Source organism: Catharus ustulatus, chromosome 9 (genome assembly GCF_009819885.2).
Source record: "Catharus ustulatus isolate bCatUst1 chromosome 9, bCatUst1.pri.v2, whole genome shotgun sequence".
Lineage (NCBI taxonomy): Eukaryota > Metazoa > Chordata > Aves > Passeriformes > Turdidae > Catharus > Catharus ustulatus.
The window spans coordinates 24,121,709-24,140,786 of NC_046229.1; the positions used below are offsets into that span (position 1 = coordinate 24,121,709).

Genomic DNA, 19,078 nt, shown 5'->3' on the forward strand with positions numbered 1-19,078 from the left:
TCCTCCAGATTCTTCTGCTAATCAATGCTTTGCATAAATGATAAGGCACTCCAGGCTTTGCATAAATAAGGAGGCCCTCCATAGGCCATGAAGAGAAATGGTTCTCTTTAATTGGTGGTGCTTGAGGACTTGGAACAACCTTTACAAGACTTGATCAATATGTGGTTTTCCTCATCAAGTGCTCAGAAGCCCTAATGAGTAAAGTGGCAGCTGGTTGCCAAATAAGTATTGCTGAAATAGAAAAATTGAACAAAATCATAATGTTAATTGTCCTTCCTCCAGACTCGTTTCAACCAGCGCCTCAGCAACCAGGAGTTTGTCTTGGATGAAGATGATGATGATGAAATTGAGAGAACAAGCAAGTAAGAATCCTGTTTCAATGTGATATATATGTACAGGAGACAGGGTAACAAGTGTTATCTAGCAAAAAGTGACTCATTTTTCTCCTGTCCAGGCTGCTAGCTCAGTTCTTGATCTAGATGATGTCAAGTAGTTTAGGATTTAAATCAGCTTTAAAAAAAAGGAGCAGGTTATTATATCTTTTCATTTTTTATAGTGTCCAGAAGAGCTTGACATAATCCTCAGTCTTCACAGCCTCCACATAAAAAGACTATATACACAAAGAAAGAGTGAAATATTTGTCAGCTTAGTGGGCAGTGACCTCAGCTAATTTATTCTTTAAGGCTGCTCTTGTGGCCATGAAAATGGGACACTTTTGAAGGGTCTGAAAGACAAATAATGCCTTGGCAGTTTTATATTGAGGTCTTCCTATATGAGAACTAAAGGAGAACTGCAAGTTGAGGCTTAAGCTCCATTGAGGCATTTTCTGAATTCAGGAGCCAATTTTTGATAATACACATCTGGATATAAACCAGCAAGTACATTGAAAGCAAAATCAAGCAGCTTAAGCTGTGGTACAGTAGAGAAGAAGGAACTAGTGAAGTGTTAAAAGGATGTAATGAAAATATGGAAATGGTGAACCATGGAAAACAGCCTTTGTAGGAGTATTGATAGACAAAGGTAGAAAAAGAATGGGGGTCTGAAGTAAGGATATTACAATGAACAAGAGAGGAAATAAGAGACAAAAGCACCAGTTCTCCTTGCAGATAGGCAGGACTTCAGTACATCTGCCTATGTGATGGAGGAAGAGTTGCAGTAGGAGAGTCCTGCCACCAGAACAAAATGTTTGGCATGTCCATCAACACCATATATCTATGTTCTGGAAAATTCCTGAGTAGAAAGGTACTCCAGTTTATGTTCCTGTTCGAAGGTCTTAACATGCATTCTTCTATGTCCTCTTAGAAGTGACTGTATTAAAATGGCTTTTATGTTCTTATCTGATGAAAAAGTTTTGGTTTCAGGTTATCATCAGAAGACAGTGAAGAAGCTTCTGCTTACTTTTATGATAGTGATGGTTCCGGTGAAGCTGGAATAACTCAGCATCAAGGAGAAATGGACTTGCTTGGAGAGATTCTGGACTCGCTGAGTACACACAGTTCAGATCAAGGAAAACTGTCAGGAGCAAAGAGCCTGGATTTCTTTAGATCAATGGATGACATTGATTACAAGACTGCGGTTAGTCTTCTGCTTTTGTTTGAAAAGCAAGTCCAAGTCCATTTACAGTGGAATCCTGCACTTGTGGAATGAACAACATGCAGCTCAGACACTGCTGCACAGTCCTTAGAATTGCTGATGTGTCTTCCTAGGGCTGCATATAACAGTACACTCATGCTGGCCACTGCATGATGGCTTTTCACCTGCCAAGAAATTGTCCAGGTTACTCAGTCATCATAGAACAGTATTTTTCCCTCAGAGCAGTAACCACGTAGAGAGCTGTGAACAGTATAATAATTTACCTAATCAAATAGTTTAATATTGTATTTATATAATATAACGGCTTTTTTGCTGTTAAATATACCTTGAGCTGGTTTAGGATTTTTGAATGCAGTTTAGAAGGCATTTTCATTTTCACTTTGTAGGCTTAGACTAGTCATAGTGATATGATGATATTTCCTTCTTGACTTAAGTCATGGGATCCAGGTGGTAACTGCACCTGAAACACTGCTAGACCAGTACTCCAGAGTTTTCTAAGAGGGCTCCTTGTTCCTATTTTAGGTAGAGTTGCACTGGTCTTTAGTGTAAACACACTGCTTGCCTAAATTTTTAAAACCCAAGTCACTGCTGTGGTATTTGCCAAAAAACCTTATTGCTTTTGAATTCCAGCACTTATCAGCTGTCCAACACTTACTTTTGCTGAAAGGGATCTTGCAGTAGAAGATTTGTTACTGGAGCAGCAAATACTGATGCAAATATTTATAAAGCTTGTAAAATTTTATATTATGAGTATCACACAGGGGTTAGATTAATAAAAGGCCCTGTTTTGTTTGACCAAAAAACTTTAATATTGAAAATTGGTATAATTAATTACTGAAGCAAAGAGGAAATGCCATCTGGTTTTAGTTTTAGTCCCCCTCCCTCTCATATTATGAGTACAAACGAGAAAAGTGTGTCTTTGTTCACTGTCAAAGCTGCTTGTGCCAAGACTGAATGGACAGAGGAGACAGAAGTCCTTCCTCTTTGTGGTACAGAGGCAGTCCTTAGGCTAAGAGATGGTGTTCTGTGAGGAAATGTAAAAACACCTGGCCTTGCATTGTGTCTGGGGTAGTTGTTTTGTAGCACTGAGCTCCAAAGGGAATCCATTATTTAGGAGCGTACGAAATCCCTTCCAGTACTTGTGTTCAAAAATACCAGTGTAGAGATGTTTCTTGTGACATTAACTATGAACACATGTTTTTTCTTTCAGAACAAGTCAAATGCACCTAGTGAGAGCAACCTTACCCTGCTCTGCAGCAGTGCTAATGAGCAGGCAGAGTGGAACCTGGGCCAGGATGACAGTGCCCTCCATGGGAAGCAGCTCCCCCCATCGCCAAGGAAGCAGGTTTCTTCTGGTGGCCAGAGAGAATCTCTCTCGAGGATGGAAGAAGAAAAGAGTGGCAAAACCTTTACCACTGACAAGATGGGCACCACTAGTTTGACATCCCTATCTCCAGTACAACCAAGTGCCCAGTTTACTTCCCTAGAAAGTTTCAAAGCAGGCTTTTCTTCCTGTCAGTATGCAAAGTCTAATGAAACACTAAGCAATACCTCAGATGATCAGCTCCCAGCAGGTCTTGCTCAACAGTCATCCATTCTGGTCCCTTGGGAGAAAGCTGGGAAGGAAGGAGATGAAACTCCAGAAGAAGGTGGACTTCTTCAAGAAGTGGTGTCATTATGCAAACTGAATTCTGCTTTTCACTATGGTTTAAATATTTCAAAGGATAGCTTATCCAGCAGTAGCAGTGGAAATAAAACGTAAGAAAAGTATGAGAAGAGAAACTTGACTCCCATCAGAAGTTAAAGGGAGACTACTCAGGACTCCATGTAACTCCATATAACATGATAACCAAAAAATGAAAAGGAATAAGAGATCTTCAGTTATAAAAATAATTCTCTTCAGTTGAGTATGTATTTTCTGCCATTGGACATCCGCTTCTATGTTTACTCAGTTCATTTGTTGGCTGTAGTTAAGTCCACAAAATGGAACTAAATATATGAATGCACTCTCAAATCAGGTACTAGTTAATCTCTGTGTTAAAAATACAGCAAGTGTATGGTGCTTCCTAGCACTTGCTTCCTCTAAGCAGCAAGGGTATCACCTAAAGGTAGCCAGGTTTTGAAGGTACTATGTTAATCCCATTAGCATGAAATGAACCAAGCAATCTGATCTCTCTGAAATGTACAAATGTTAATATTTGTAATGAATAATAATTGCCTTAATCTTTTGAGAAGGGGTTTAACTGTCTTAGAAGATAAATGCAAATCTACAAAACAGCAATAATGATTTTCCATGGCAGGAATTTGCTTCAGCAAAGGTAGGGGGAGGGAAGGAGACTTTTTTTAGATTAAGGAATTTCTTGTGACTATAACTTGGAACTTACTCCAAACTAAAACTGTGGCTCTGTCTTCCAGACTTCAAAAAGGTAGCACGTGGTTTTCTCTCTTCTATAAAGTACATGAAGTGCTGAATTATAATGTGACATTTATTGACTTCTGTTTACAACTAAGACACTTTAAAGACACATTATCAGTTTCCCTAGGTAGACTAATTCACCTAAAAATTCTCAGAAAGGAGAGTGTAAGTGGAATTGATAGATTTCTGTTAATTTTTTTATTTTCTGCAGTTTGATAGTTGGAAAACTAACTTGTGCCTAATTTGTAACACTAGAAAGCTAAATTTACAGATTCAGTTTGAGACTGCATATATCCAACTCTCATTTTAGCCAAATTGGACAACCAAAAACTTCTTTCTAAACTCAGTGAAGGAGAATAAATAGTCCTGATGTATAATGTATTTAGAACCAGCATTTGTCCCCCTTCTGGCAGTGTTCCTGACGAATATTTGGATATTTAAATTCTGAACATTTTAATGCACTATGGAGCAGCTCTTTCAATTTTAAAATTTTCTTTGTCTTTTCTTTTTCCACCTCACCATACATACCTTGTCTCTACAACAGCTCAGGACAGAAAAGACAATTAATCAGTTTCAGCAGCTTTGAGGGATATTTGGGATAAAGTTGGTAGAAACAGCACATGGATATAAAATGAACCTTACCTGCTGCTCTTCTAAGTCATGAAACCTTTTTTCTTTCCCTCTTTGGCATGAATGATTTCTGTTAATCTCAGCCTAGGCCTGGGTGAGCTCATTCCTGGGGCTGGTATTTGGATCAGACTGTGCTTTAGTATCTTAATAGTAGTTTGTAGCAGAGTTTCATATCAGTTGCCTCACTGAGATTTCTTAATTCATTTACCTTCTAGCTGACACAAATGGAAAGGGGTTTTTTGGCTGCTTTCTTACAAGGCAGCTGAGCTAAGGGAATTTTTCCATGTCATGGCAGAAGCACTGTTTGGAACCTCCCCAGAAGAGGCTTAGTAGAGTGAGACCTGGGGTTTGTTACTGTAAAGTTTCATCTTGTTCCAGAATGAGGAGGGCTGGGCCAGTCCTTACCGCTGAGGATGAGCCTCCAGAATTAATTTTATTTAGTCAGTGCAACAAAGCTAAAAAGTTGTAGAAGTGCAAATCTTGCAGAAATATCTGTGTCTCATCAAGCATGAACATTTTGGAGGGCATCTGTATTGCTGGAGAATCTCAGTGTTCCAGAGTTAGCAGTTGTACATCCAGAGGTCTGTACTCCAAACTATTTGTTTGTCCGTTGGTTTCCTGTTGTGCATCAGCATGACACGTTTTGAACTTTTTAAATAACAAAAAATGTAACTTGGCAAAATATTTTGTACTATTAGAAATCCAAAGTATCATAAAAATAATGAAGATCCTCACTCTCAGCTTTCCAAGTGGGTCAGGCCAGGTGGCTCATGTGCTGTTCAGATGACAAAGCTGATGGTTCCTTGTTTAAAGCTGGCATTAATGACTTGAGGGCATTCTTCTCCCTTGCTGGTACTAAACATTGCCCAAGCACAATGCTGCAATCGTGTCTGAAAGACAGACAATACACAGGTTTCTGTTCTTGTAGCACTTCTCTCTCCTTCTCATTCATCTTCTTGCATTTTGTGATGAGAATTTCAAGGTTCACCTTTTCTTTTCCTCTGCACCTCACATGATATTTCTATCCATAGTTCAATCTAAGTTGCTTTTTTCCTTCATTTATTTAAGACAGTAAACAGTATCAATGTTTTAAGGAGGAAAATAGAAAAGAAACAGAAATTATGGCCATCATTACTTTCAAAACCATCAAACACCTAAGTCCAGGAATGCTGCCAGAAAGTGGTTTTCAAAAATGACTGTCTAGTACTGGCAGAAATCTTACTGGCTTTACATGAGGATTAGACACTGAACAAATAATCACATAGGTTATCCCATTCTCAGCTTTGTGGAATAAATATGGAAGCCATGTGAGACTGCCAGTATTCTTAAGTTTGTATAAGGATCATAAAATTTGAACGTTTGATAGTGGAATCTTTCAAAATTGAGGCATTATAGTAATAATTCACTGCTTCATGGAGTGAAAATGCAAGCTAAAAAGAAGTAAACAGATTAAATAAAAGATGGCAATATTCAGCTTAGAATTATTTTCAGTCACAATGTTTCTGTGCTTATGCTGCATTGTTTCCTTACTATTTACAAAGCTCATAGTTTGTTTACAGTCATTAAATAGTATGTCTTTTTTTGGTTTTGAACCTTGTATGGGTTCAAAAATAGCTTAGTCTTATATGTATGTTGATTTTAACTGCAGGTACATTTTTTACTCTGTAATATACAGAATCTTTTCCACTTACTATCAGTGATTTTTAAAAAGGCTAATATTTGTGCCTTATTTAAATAGAATTGCCAGTTACCAAATAGATAAGAGTCCAAACTGATATTTCTGGTTCAACACTCTTGTTCTCTGTCCTTGTGATAATATAAAACTGTTTATTGGCTACATATGCAGTATTTTTAGTACCACAGTGGGTTCTATATTAAGATAAATTTTCCAGGTCCAGTACTTTGCAAGTTTTATACTTGTATGCATTTTATTTGTGAAAGTCCTTCTAGTGTCTTTGAAAATCATCAACATTAATCACCAGGTACTGGTGAGAACTGAATTCTGCTCAGTCAGAGCTCCTGAGGTCTTCTTCAGAGGCATCTCTTTTCTTCAGGATCTCAAAAAACTTCCCATTTCTCCTGTTTGAGGGAGATACCAGGTTGTTTGATAAGCTTTGTGGTCTGTTATTTAAGCATAGGAAGAAAATTTCCGATGTAGAAAGTCAAACCAGGATGTTAAATTAATATTTTTGAGTTTATTTTGCATAGATGTCTGCCTAAAATGAGCCATATCACTCATTTGGTTTGGGAGGAAAAAGTAAGGGCAGTGGAAGAACAAAGGGATTCCTGGGTTGTTCCAGTGCAGTGTGGTAAGCAGAGCCTGGAAAGTCCACAGGAGAGATAATAGCTTTGAAGGAATCCAGATTTCAGTTCTAGCTCAGTTACAGTGGTTCCAGCTCAGTCAGGTAGGTAAAAGCAATATTGCCTGTGGAGTTAACTCCCTGTGGGATTTGCAGAATGGATGACATGTTGTCCCAGTCAAAGCCTTCCCATTCATGTGTTTAGAGATGTAAGGAGGAAAGCTGCAGATACCAGGGAAGGACTGTGGATGCAGAGGTGATCCCTACCCACCCTCTATGCATGCAGAGGGCAGTCTGTGTAGAGTAGGCAGTGGTTTGCTCTTCCACCTCACATATTTGGGCATCATGTAGTTCTGAAAAATAGACTTGTTCTGAAGAAGAAATGTAGTTGTAGAAGTTGTCCTAGAAGTTGTTGACTGAACCCTTCCTTGTCATTTAGCATTTCAGTGGTGCTGCTGCTGTTGGGGTGGGGTCATCAGAAACACTTGACACTGGCTGAAGTCCCCTCTCAGGCATTGCAACACAGACTTCAGGCAGAGTTTTAGACAAGTGCTGGGTGCTTCTGAAAATCCCACCCAATCTATTAGAAGAGTGTGTTAGACCTTAAAATTTTGTTTTAGATGTCTTTTCAGGTTTTAGAATGAGCTAGTTTACAACCTCGTGTTCTTGTAACCAATGTAAAGTCTAGGCAAAAGAACAGTTAAATCAGGCATTTAAAACAGCTTCTCTTTATCCACCTACAGTCAATAATATTCAATTTTACAGACCAATTTTTCGTTGGTGCAGCTAATAGAATTGCTAGGAGCATCTAAAATATTTTCTCTATGCATGTAAGTAATCAAAGAAACATTTCATGCAATAATCAAGTGCCAGCATGAGGCCCTTTTGCAAATGCCCCCTGTGTAATCCTGACTGTACCCTGTCCTGCAGGAAGAACCCCTAACCATGGACCTCCCTGATTTCTCAGGGAGAGCTCAGGAGGAGCTTTATTTCCAGGAATTAGAATCTTCTCCCTTGGCACCAGCCTGTAGTCCAGGTGCTGTGAGACTCTAGCCAGTGTATTCCCAACAGCCTGAAATTTCAGGCTAGGCAAATGTGGCTGATGAACTGGAACAGCTTCCTTATTGCAAAGCTCAGGATGGTGAAGGCTGTCTGTTCACAGGATATTGCAGTAAATCTTGGAAGAATGAATGTAGAAATAATTGCACCAGCAAAACCAGTGTGAATGGTGATGTGACTTGTCTTCAGTAACTTTGCTGCTGCTATTAGGCATGTCTGTCTCTGCCAGGTGTTGTTTACTTGTTAGCAGAATCTGAGGTGACCAGAATGTGTCCTCATCTTCACCCCAGGAGCATGGACCACAGCTGGCCTAGAATTCATGTTCCTCAGGGTGTTGAACATAAAGGGATGGAAAGGGATGATAGGGTTTGTTTGTGCAAAGCCTCCTCTGATCTGTTTTGCAATATCTGTTCCACAGTTTCAGTCAGTGGCCAGTTGAAAGTACTGGACAGGTCTTTCTGAAAGCTGCTTCACTTACTCTTTTAGAGTTTCCTGGTGAGTCCACAGCCACCTTGGTCTAGAGGGGCCATCCACAACCCATGGAGTTGGCAGGGCCATTGCCATCCTCTGCTGGGTTGGAGTATGAAGCAGGTAACACAGTTGGAAGTTGCTCCAAGGTGTACTGTAGTAAAGGGTACTCAATTAAATTGTACTATTACTTAGGTCAATACTAATGACACTTGTATTTAGAATCCAGTAACAGTATTAGCATTGGGAAAGTAAGTTGAGTTCAAGTACGTTGACATTTATTATGATTCTGTGTGAATTAACATTCTTTATGTTAAAAATAAGGGAGAAACTTGGTTGGGAGGGGAAATGTGTTGACTTTCAAATCTTCAGTGAATTTTGTGCAATATGTCTCCTTGTTTCAAAGTAATTTAGTAGTGCACATCTGCTTTCAAGCAGATCCATGAAATTGTATTTTTCAGAAATGTGTAAAGTTACATGTAGCTTTGAAATATGGTTTTATGATAAAAACATGAAGAAATATATTCTAATGAGGCAAATGTATATTTCTAGTGACTGGGAGTGATTATGGATGTCACATTCTGTAGAAATAATAAGGCCTAATCCAATACTTACATACCAGTAGTTCCAGGTAACTCTTAAAAATAAAACCTGGTTAAATTGAAGTAAGGTCAACTATTAGAATTTGTGATGTTTAGTTTATGCTTTGATCACTTGTTTATCATGGGTATAAAGTTGAGGTGTTAGGCACTGCTTTTCAGGATCAGCAATCAGGTGAGAGTTCATAGCAATGGCCACAAGAATTTAGTTTGTGACATCCCTAATTATCATAAGTCATTACTTAAAACATCTACTAATGTTGCCAGTATCCTTTTAAGTTTTGTAAATTAATGTCTTTGTATATTGATGTACATTTTCTTTTAACCTTTGGTTTTTCCTTGAAACCTTCTTTAAATTAATATACTTGAATGAGGCAATAAAGCACTGTGGGAGAGCTAATCTTGATGCAGCTTGCGCACAAGCACATCACGTCTGTTACTTCATGATTTTTGAGGAGGAAGAGCAATTTAAAATGCTTAGATGTTTGGCAAACTGTCAGTTTGTGTTTGTTAATTTTAAATCTGTGTCAGATGTGATGAGAGATGCCTGGACACGGAACAAAGCAACATCATGTATCTTGATGCTTCTAATTTGTTTTTTTTTAATATTTTTTTTGGTGACCCTTGAAAACTATTGCCAATAATGTCCCTTACTGTGAGCCTTTAATACTTTAAAGAGAGGCATAAGTTACAGGACACATTGAGATTTTATTGATGATTGTGAGATTTAAAAAACTCACCAAACAACCAGCATTGTCCTTACAGTTTTAAAAATTTAGTTAGTTACTGACCTTTTAACAAAACTAGAGCCAAATTTACTCCATGCTTTTGCACCTTCTGGACTACTGTTCAAAGTCATCTCGAGAACTGTAATTCTGACCTTAGACTACTGTTAGTAGTGCACTGTCTAGATGTATTAAGTGAGCTGTGATGTGTGATGTGGTTTGTATTTTCTTTTTCCTTCCAAAGTTTGTGGCATCAGTAGAAGTTTTCAGTGGATTCCACATTACCATAAAGTGCCCAACACTGTACTATAAAATAAAATTTAACAGTATCAAAATTCCTTGGGTGATGCAGGTTCTTGTTTGATGGGTTGATCTGAGCAGCATTTTCATGCTTATCAGGCATAAAGATTAAAATGATCCTGTATTATTTTGGAAGCTTTTCTCCCTTGAATGAACATTTCATTTTCTCAAATATAGAGAAAGCAGAACATGTTTTATTGAATATAATAATGAGTTGATTAGTGCAAATGTTGATATCTTTTGAAATTCCAATGGTGTTTTAAAAACCTTAGCTAATCATTCCTTTTTGTTGAACAGCTTTTCTTGGGCTCTGGGTCTTCAAATTACTGCCAAAAAAGTAGGTATATTATCTTTTTTCATAGTTTAAGAAATCAACATATTAAGGAGAAACAAGCAAGAAGGAGGTACAGTAATAATTGATGGGTGCTGTGATTTGAAGTTTTTTGGTCTTTCACATTAGATGTTTAAAAAAGTAATAATAATTGTGATCTTACCAAGTATTTCTGTACTGTTCAGCCAAGTATTATCAGAGGAGACTGATGGACCTCCCTGGGCTGCAGGGGCACAGCTGCCTCACCAGGGGCTGCACCAGGGGCTGCAGGGGAATCTCTGCTTGGGTGCCTGGAGCACCTCCTGCAGCAGCTCTGGCACCTGGAGCAGCTCCTGCCCCTCCCTCCTCTGTGACCCGGTGTCTGCAGAGCTGCTGCTCTCTCACACTCTCTCCTCTCTCTCAGCTGCTATTGCACAGGGATTTTCCCCCTTGGCTGTGTTATCCCACAGGTATTGGCACTGTGGTGATCAGCTCAGCCTTGGCCAGCTGTGGATCCCTCCTGGAGCTGGCTGACTCCACCAGACATGGGGGAAGCTTCTCACAGAAGCATTTAATGTAGTTGCAGATGTATGACTGTAATTCAGCTAGAATTTTCCATTGAATAGTTATTGACTCTTCTATCTTAAAAGCATTTTGATGCCTTATGCAGACAAACCATAGAGACTGGTTTCAATATTTATGTAGTCAATCCACAACTGACGATAAAACTATTAAATTATAAAAACTATCCAATTATCTTGATTAAGAACACCAAGGGTGTGATTTTAACACTTGCCATTAGACCTGTGCTAGCTTACTGCAGCCAGCAGAGTGATACCAGCTGTGAAGAGTGGTAGCAAAGGGATCCTCACTGCTAGATTAAGCATAGCATGTTTTATAGTAATTCCTTTGATTTTCCAGTAGATATTGCTCCCATTTTTTCACCTGTTAAAAAGATAGCTGTAAAAGCAACCTTTTTGTCATAGGTCCAGATTATGAGTCAATTGAGGACATTATGAAATCAATCTTTGCAGAAGGAGCAGGAAGGGATGAAGCCTTTCAGGTAAAGCTCTCCTGTTTTCCTTAGTTTTTTAACTCAAGGCACTGAGAGTGTGCTTGCAGTTTGCCTTCTGTGGATGTTTACGTTCTTTCAAATCCAAGAACAAGAAAGGTCTGAAAAAGAGGAGGTAACAAGAAGAGGCAGTCCAAGTGAAGTTGGCAGATTTTACACAGATGGTACAGAAGGACTCTTCCTGTTGGTACAGTACCAAGTGTCTGAGAAAAACTCTGAGAGGTTTGGTGCACCAGCCACGTGGTACCTGGGTTCAAAAGCTGACTTGTGTATTAGGAGTTGTGTCATTTGAGGAAAGAATGCAGCTCAAAATACTGATTTACTGAGGACTTATTTAGAAGGAGGAATCAGAAACTCTCATATTCATTAGTAACTTCTTGGTTGTGCTTCAAAAGCAGGTAAGAATTGCTTTTGCAACTCACTTTTACTTTCACACAGTGCAGCTGCAGCTTATCCTGAATGATGGACAAAGCATTTCATTTTCATTCCAGAACTCACTGTGTCTTAACCTCATGTTCACAAAATGAAAAATAACTTTATCAAATTCAGGGATTTAGATTTCTATTTGATGTGACAAGCAATAACAACAACAACAACAAAAACCTAAGCAATGCCCGGAGTGTTGTTGTGGGTTTGCTGGTATTCAGATACAGCAGAGTAGAGTCTGTCTGCAGATTTTACCAGTCAGAAAAAATGCTAACAGCTTCTTGCACTTCAAAAGCCCAGAGGCAGTCAATCCTGTTGGAAATTCTGTATGAAACATAAACAAGTACTAGTTCTAAAAGCGAAGTTTAGGAAGCACATTTGGAATATGCTGTGGCTGTATATTATTTCCTTTCTGTGACTGCCTGTTTCACATTCCTCCTGAAAGTCAAAGGACTGGACTCCTGATTGTGCACTGCTCCACTATTTCTTTATTTTTGGGTCCACTTCTCCCACAAAATAGTTTCTGAAAGACTGGGAACAAAGTAGCAACAAACCCCACCATGCATCTCTGAAAAGGAAAGGTACAGTGTGGCCTACAAAGAATCTGCTAAACTTGTTTGCAAGGCTTTTCCTATTAGGTCTGTTATCTGTTTTTAATTGTTAAGTCCTAAACTACTCAGTTTAATGGATGAGACACAGTAGAGATGTCCTCTGCCATGTACAGCTCACACAATACTCATTTGCCTACAGAGTTTGTTTTCCAGCTGTTTATAATTCTGTGAATCATTCAACCAAATTTTGGTACTCTGCCTTTAAATGTGCTTTAGAAGTTGTAGTTACAGCAGAAAGTTGAGTCCTGCCTACAGACATCAGCTCAGTTCCATTCTTGCATTGGCTCCAGCACATTCAGTAATACACCACTGTATGGAGTCAGCAGTGTTCTGTTCACCGTTCCTTTTGAGAAAATAACCTGTTAATATAGTACCACCTGTTTAGCAGTGAGAAGGATTATGTACCTAAAATGTTCAGCTGAATAATACATACAAACATCTGACATTTGGCCTGCTCTGAGCAGAGGGGACATGCTTATTTAACAATTTCGAAAATGTTAAAACAGTGAGGTAGAAATTAAAATGTCATTTTAAAATAATATTTTTATTTAACTTATCTGATTCAGTCCTATTCTACATTTCCCCTTGGCATATTCGTACTGGGGGTCACAGTAGCAGTCTGACACCACAGATACTTTGAACGATATACTGAACATTGTTGGCATTTCAGCCTAATTAGTTGCATCCTATTTTGTGATTTGTCTTTGGTCCTTTGGGTTGCTGGCCTGGGATTTTTTTTTTAACCTTTTTTTTTTTATGCTCATCATTGTCTCATTTTAAATGTCAACAGACCAGTATTTGTGTAATTGGTTTTTCCCCCTTACTTCTTTTCTTCCCAATGTCAGAAAATTTGACAAGCGATTTCTACATCTCAGGCAGGCTACACAAGAAAAATACATCCCGGGACTGAGTGACAAACACAAACTAATTTAGTTCTGTGCAGGTCCTGAGTGCAGGCACATCCTTTCTGGCCAGTGGCCACTGTTGCCCATAGTTCTGAACCAGAATGATCTTCTGTGGGACTGGTTTAATTGTTTGTGCTAGCACTGGGCCATGCCAAAAGGCAGATCTGCATCTTCTCTGCTGGGCTTATTTCTCATGCAGAAACCTGCGGAGCTTCTCCCTGGGGTCAGGTTTATCACGGTTGTCTATGATCCTGCCACAAATGCCATTGGAATGCCACTGGGTTTGTTCAACTGGGCGTTGAGGTTTTATACATTCCAGAAGGAAAGTTTCAGATTGCTGCTTTGCTTTAAATGACCCTCACTTGTGCCCATGGGAATATTTAAATCTCTGGAAGAGCTGCAGCCACTGACTCATGAGGATGCCAGAAACTGAGGGACAGGAGCAGTGCACCTCTTGCTCTTGTGGTTTGCTTCTTTCCTGCTTTGTCACTGGGACCTAGGTCAAGGTCACTCATTGTGTGGGTGTTTCTAGGTCATTGTAGCCAAGGTGTGAAGCACTGTTCCCACAGTGGTGCTGCAGGAAGCCAGGAAGGAGAGCCTGATGATTTTTCCAAAACACACCTGGGCTCCAGGCAGGGTGCCCTGTCTCACTGGATGCCCCAGCTTGTTACGTGGGCATCCTTTCCCTGCTTGCTGAAGAGGGATCAGAAGCAGTTAAGGCTGCATTTATTTGTTTAAACTGTTCTGTCCTTCAAGCAAAACTATGTGGAAACGCTCCTCAGGTGTTCCCTGAAGGCTTGCACTTCCCTAATCTGCCTCACAACTGTGCAGTTACTTGGGGGTAGCACTGGAACTGCTGTTACCTGTGTGCCAGCTGTTACCTGTGTGCCAGCTGTGTGGGAGATGCTCAGCTGTTTATTTTGTGGGGCAGAAAGCAGCTCTAACAAAATCTAACAAGTTTCTAACCTGAGGCTGCCCCGTGCCCTCACTGCCTGGGCACTGCACACACAGCAGTGCTGGGGCTGCTGGCACGGGTGACAAGGGCCACAGCCAACGTGGTCACATTGCCTTAGGGTGGCCCTGCACAGCCCTTCCCTCCCACTCCTCCCCTGCTGCTGCTCCTGCTGAATCTCTGCTGCCAAGCAGGGTTAGTGCAGGTGCCAAGTGAAACTGAGTGGGTTTAAATTGGAAACACACATTTTTGTCAGCACTGGTTATTACAGTACGTGCCAGTGGAAATTGCGCTTTTGCTGGAGCTACAGGTGGAACCTGAAAGGTCACACACAATATTGAGCTGAGGAGAATGGCATGCTTCAAGTGGTGCCACGAGGAGCATGGAACCAGATGAAGGCCTGTGTGGCTTTTCTCTGATCAAAAAAGATGATTTAAAGCCATGGTTTGGACATGCCCACCCCCGTGGTGCCTGACAATGTTAGATGGATTGCTGGGGAAGGAATTGCTTTGTCAAATGTCTCTGGGGAAAAGAAAAATCATAGTCTGATAAAATGGGAAATTAAAAGCAACATTTGTGAAAAAAACAGGAAAGTTGCTCAAATTGGTTGCAATATAAAATCTCCCAATACATTTTTATCCAATAAATATAATTTGAAAGAATGTAAACTCAGAAAAATCACAACTGAATTGAGACCTCTGCCTGGCCTTCAGTACTTCACCTGTGCCTTGATTCATAATTCATGCTCTGGCTTTTCGCTGTGCAAGAGGTCTTCACACCTCATGGCATGCATTATAGATGGAGGAGTTTAGGTTAAAACATGCTTTTACTGTGAGGCTTGGGATACTGCCCGCTCTCCACATCAAATTCATGTGTGCAATTTAAACAAGACCTCACTCTGCTCCCAATAAATGCACACCAGATGTATCTTTTATAAATGTTAGGTTTTGCAGCATCTTGACACATGCCAGTAGTTTGAAGGCTGTGCATGCTTCAGTGGGGCATGAAAGCCCCATCCATTCATTCAACTGTGACATCTTGCAATAGGCAAAATTCTAGTGGTGTCAGCTATTCACTGCTCAACTTTATTGAGTTGCAATGCCTAATCTGATGCTCTTTTTTTGAATTGTTTTCAGAGGTGTCAGTTTTCTTTAGCTGAGAGGTGATTGAATAGCACAGGAAAAGGAACTTGGCCAAAATCCTCTGATCCGTGATTCCTGATGTTATGTGACGTTACACATGTAAGGTTTGTCCTGCAGTGACACTTGGGGCTTATGTTAAATAAAACATAGTGCAGACATTTGGGGCTGGGAAAAACACTTTGCTGTCTCTTATCTGGAGACAAGATTTCTGCTGCAGTACTGTATTTATTATGGCCATTTAAAAAAGTGTATAAACTATTTGCTTTATTTAATACTGTAAATTAGATAAAGTTTATTATTAATTAGCATCTGTGGGAACAATAATCACTAGCCAGATGTAGACAATGACAAAAAATTGTGGCTTAGCTAATCAGTGGCCAGAAACCTGGATGGGCCAGATGCTTCCTCACATCCTCCAGGACCAGAAGGTGTATTTTGGAGGTGTGGGAAGGGAGGGGATTCCCCACCTGAGAATGACTGGCTGCAGCTGGAGAGCAGCTGTAAGTCTGTGAAATGTACTCTGAAAGTTTCAGATCACTCAGCTGTACTCAGTAGAAGGATAATTCTATTTTGTTGAAACGAATAAGAATTTTTGTGCTTCCTCAAGGCATGATGAAACAAATCCATGGTGGTGGTGGTGTTCTTCTTCCAGAGAACACAGAAAAGCAGTGTTTTCTATTTAAACCCCACTAGGTCAGATCATAATTGTCTTTGGAGAGTGAAGGTCTTAACAACATTCAGTTACTAAAACATTGGCAAATGTGAGTTTCATGGTTTTGGAGCTGTTCCTCATGTTCAGGCTTAAGAGTTGCTATTGATTTAGGCAGCAAAATACTCTTATCCAGAAATCCCTTTGATTCTCCTTGCTTTCTTGGATTCTACTGCTTTAACTTGTGCTTTTGAAGAATATACAAACTTTTATTTAGAGGTCTGAAAAACGAAAGGATTGGACAATCATTTTTTTAAAAAACACTTAATGATGCTTAACATAGCCCCTGGCACAGAGTTCCTCATGGGGAATGTGTGGCATGGAGACACTTATCAAAGGAGGAGATAGGAGTAATACCTCTGTGGATTTGGATTCACCAAAGCATTCTGTGATTATTATTTGTGATTTATTTGCTCAAAGCGCCCTGCCCTGGGTGCTGCAGGATGCTGCTGCTCGAGTCTGGTTGGTTACATGCCAACATACTGAGAAAAAAAAATTCTTACAAAAGTTCACATTCACCTTCTCTTCTGGGTGCATCATTTTTGCAAAATGAGCCTTCATGACAGGCCTTTAAAGGGCTGGGGTGAGCACAGATGCCTCTTCCAAGAGGATTAGAGGACAGGGCTCAGCTGGGAAAAAGAGTTGACTATGGAAGGGACAAGAAGTGAGAGGCAGAGTTGGCCCATGGCCTCAAAGGCATCTGTTCACTGCTGGGAGTGGTTTCTTTAGGTGCTGCCTCCTCGGTTTCTGCTGTTTGGGAGGTCAGCTGCTCCCAGGCCATTGGGGCAGGGCTGGGCACTGCTCAGAGGGAAGGAATTGTGTCTCACCTGGAGGTGTCCTGCCCTGGAGGAGCTGAACTGCTCCCAGGGCACCCTGTCAGGGTGCTGATGCAAAAAGACTCTTGGCTTCTGAGGTCATTGATCTTTATTGAAAAGTAACAGAAAGGCTTTTGAAGAGAGCAAAAAATGGGACTTGTATTATGTGAAGAAAATCCTTACAGCTCTGCCACTTTTCTGCCTGTACTCATTCACAGTGCTGCAAAGACAGCAGTAATTTCAAAAACAGAGCATGTGCTTCTCAACCTGTATAAATTAGCATCTGTATGGCTGCATTGATTTGTGCCCCCTTGGGACCTGGCACAAACACATCCTTTGGATGGTCCAGGGCAGTGGGTTGGTGTGGCTGCAGCAGAGGATGGTGCACACTGCAGTGCTGAGGCTAACAGCCCCCACTGTTCATCTCATTCCCAAGCATGGAAAATGTTTCTTGATCACTTGATTTCTAATGGCAAACCTGACTTAAACTGTAAATACAGTTCTGATCTAGCAATGATTTCCTTTGTAACTGCATGATGAAAGAATCCCATGAAGCCAAAGTAATACAGGCTTTGATATAATCCTTATTTATTGGTCATTTTGATCCTGTACAGAGCAGAACAGTAATATGAATACAGCACCTAAACTATGAACATATTATGTACATATAGAGAAGGAACAGTTAATTTTACATAAAGCAGAGAAGGCACATAATGCAAGGTAATGCTCACTGTTTCACAGATTGGATGGCACCTTTTTCCAAGGAAAAGGGAATGGACCAGGAAAAGGGGTAAGTTGCTTCACCCTTCCCCTGCCTCTGATTATCTTTGGAGGGATTTGGTGCAGAACAGACAGTGTGTTCTAACCTCTCTTTCTGTGTAGACAGCTATTAGATATGAAGAGAAGGTTAAATAGGTAAGGCTTGGGAGTATATTGACTTGGTTTTGGTTTTTTTTTTTTTCTTTAATGGATAGGTGCAAGGGTTCATGAATATATATTATACTTCAAACTTTTAAGTGAAATATTGAGAGAGATTAAACAAGTGGAATTTTGAAATATTTTAAGACTTTTATGTGGAGATCTTGCCACAGTAATAGATGTTACCAGAGCTTTTTTGGGAACTAGAAACCAATTTCAGTATTTTTTCCTTATAGCAGAACACGTGCTCTCCACGGCTCCTAGATGCTATTGCTCATCCCTGAATGTTTGTGCCTCTGTACATTCTATTAAACCCCTGGGCTGAGAAGCAGGAAACACCTTGGCATCTGCTATCTTAATCTGTGGGTTAAATTTCATCAGGGATGTTACTAGACACTTTAAAATGTATTCTCTTTCGTTTTGTGGTTTCCTGGTTGAGACATGCCCCAGAAGGGTCAGTCTTCCTAACCATCCATATTATGGTTGCTGTAGTATGTGCATGGAGCGACAGCTTTGGGACTTTTGTGCTTCTCCAGGCTACCACTGAGCATTTCTAGCTGCAGCATCTACCTCCCTGCTGCCTTTGGGTGTTGCTTTGTTAATTCAGATTTTTAAGAAGTGTCTTTGGAAATGACATTTGTTGCCTTCTGGGCCTTCTTTTGTTTGTTGCTTGTAAGATCACAGAGTTTGGAATATTTCACATTTTAATGGCTATTTGAAGTAAAACATGCTCCCTGTGAGTTACCCTGCACAGATCTGTTTCAGTGGGTAATTCTCGTTCCTGACTCACCATCATCCTCCCAGTGCTTCCTTTGGCCTCACTGCTGTGAAAGTCCAGCTTCACCCTTGCTGCGATCCAGCTTTTGCCTCCACCTCCCTCAAGTGCCATGTACTTTCATTTCCCTTTCTTCCCTCATTTTTCTGTGAATTTCCACCACTCTTACTTTTATCACTTCCTCTTCACCGAGGCTGACAGCAATCACAACTTACTCTAATCTTAGTTTAAAGGTTTTTCCCCTGCCTTCTGTCTCCTTGACTTACTTTCTACAAACCACACTCGTATTTCACTGTGAGATTTTTCTCTTTGTTGTGCTTTTATGAGTGTCTTTTTAATTCTCTAGGAGCATA

The 19,078-nt window shown here is 40.1% G+C and overlaps 1 protein-coding gene across 1 annotated transcript in view; it reads left to right on the top strand.

Moving 5' to 3' along the window:
- Positions 1-10,128, top strand: part of DENND1B (DENN domain containing 1B) — a 149,356-nt gene extending 139,228 nt beyond the window's left edge. Inside the window, exons 20-22 of the mRNA XM_033067460.1 lie at positions 283-362; positions 1,362-1,575; positions 2,804-10,128. Of these exons, the coding sequence (XP_032923351.1) occupies positions 283-362; positions 1,362-1,575; positions 2,804-3,355 (846 nt within the window). The 3' untranslated portion in view covers positions 3,356-10,128. The remainder of the gene's footprint in view (positions 1-282; positions 363-1,361; positions 1,576-2,803) is intronic.
- Positions 10,129-19,078: the final 8,950 nt, after the last annotated feature.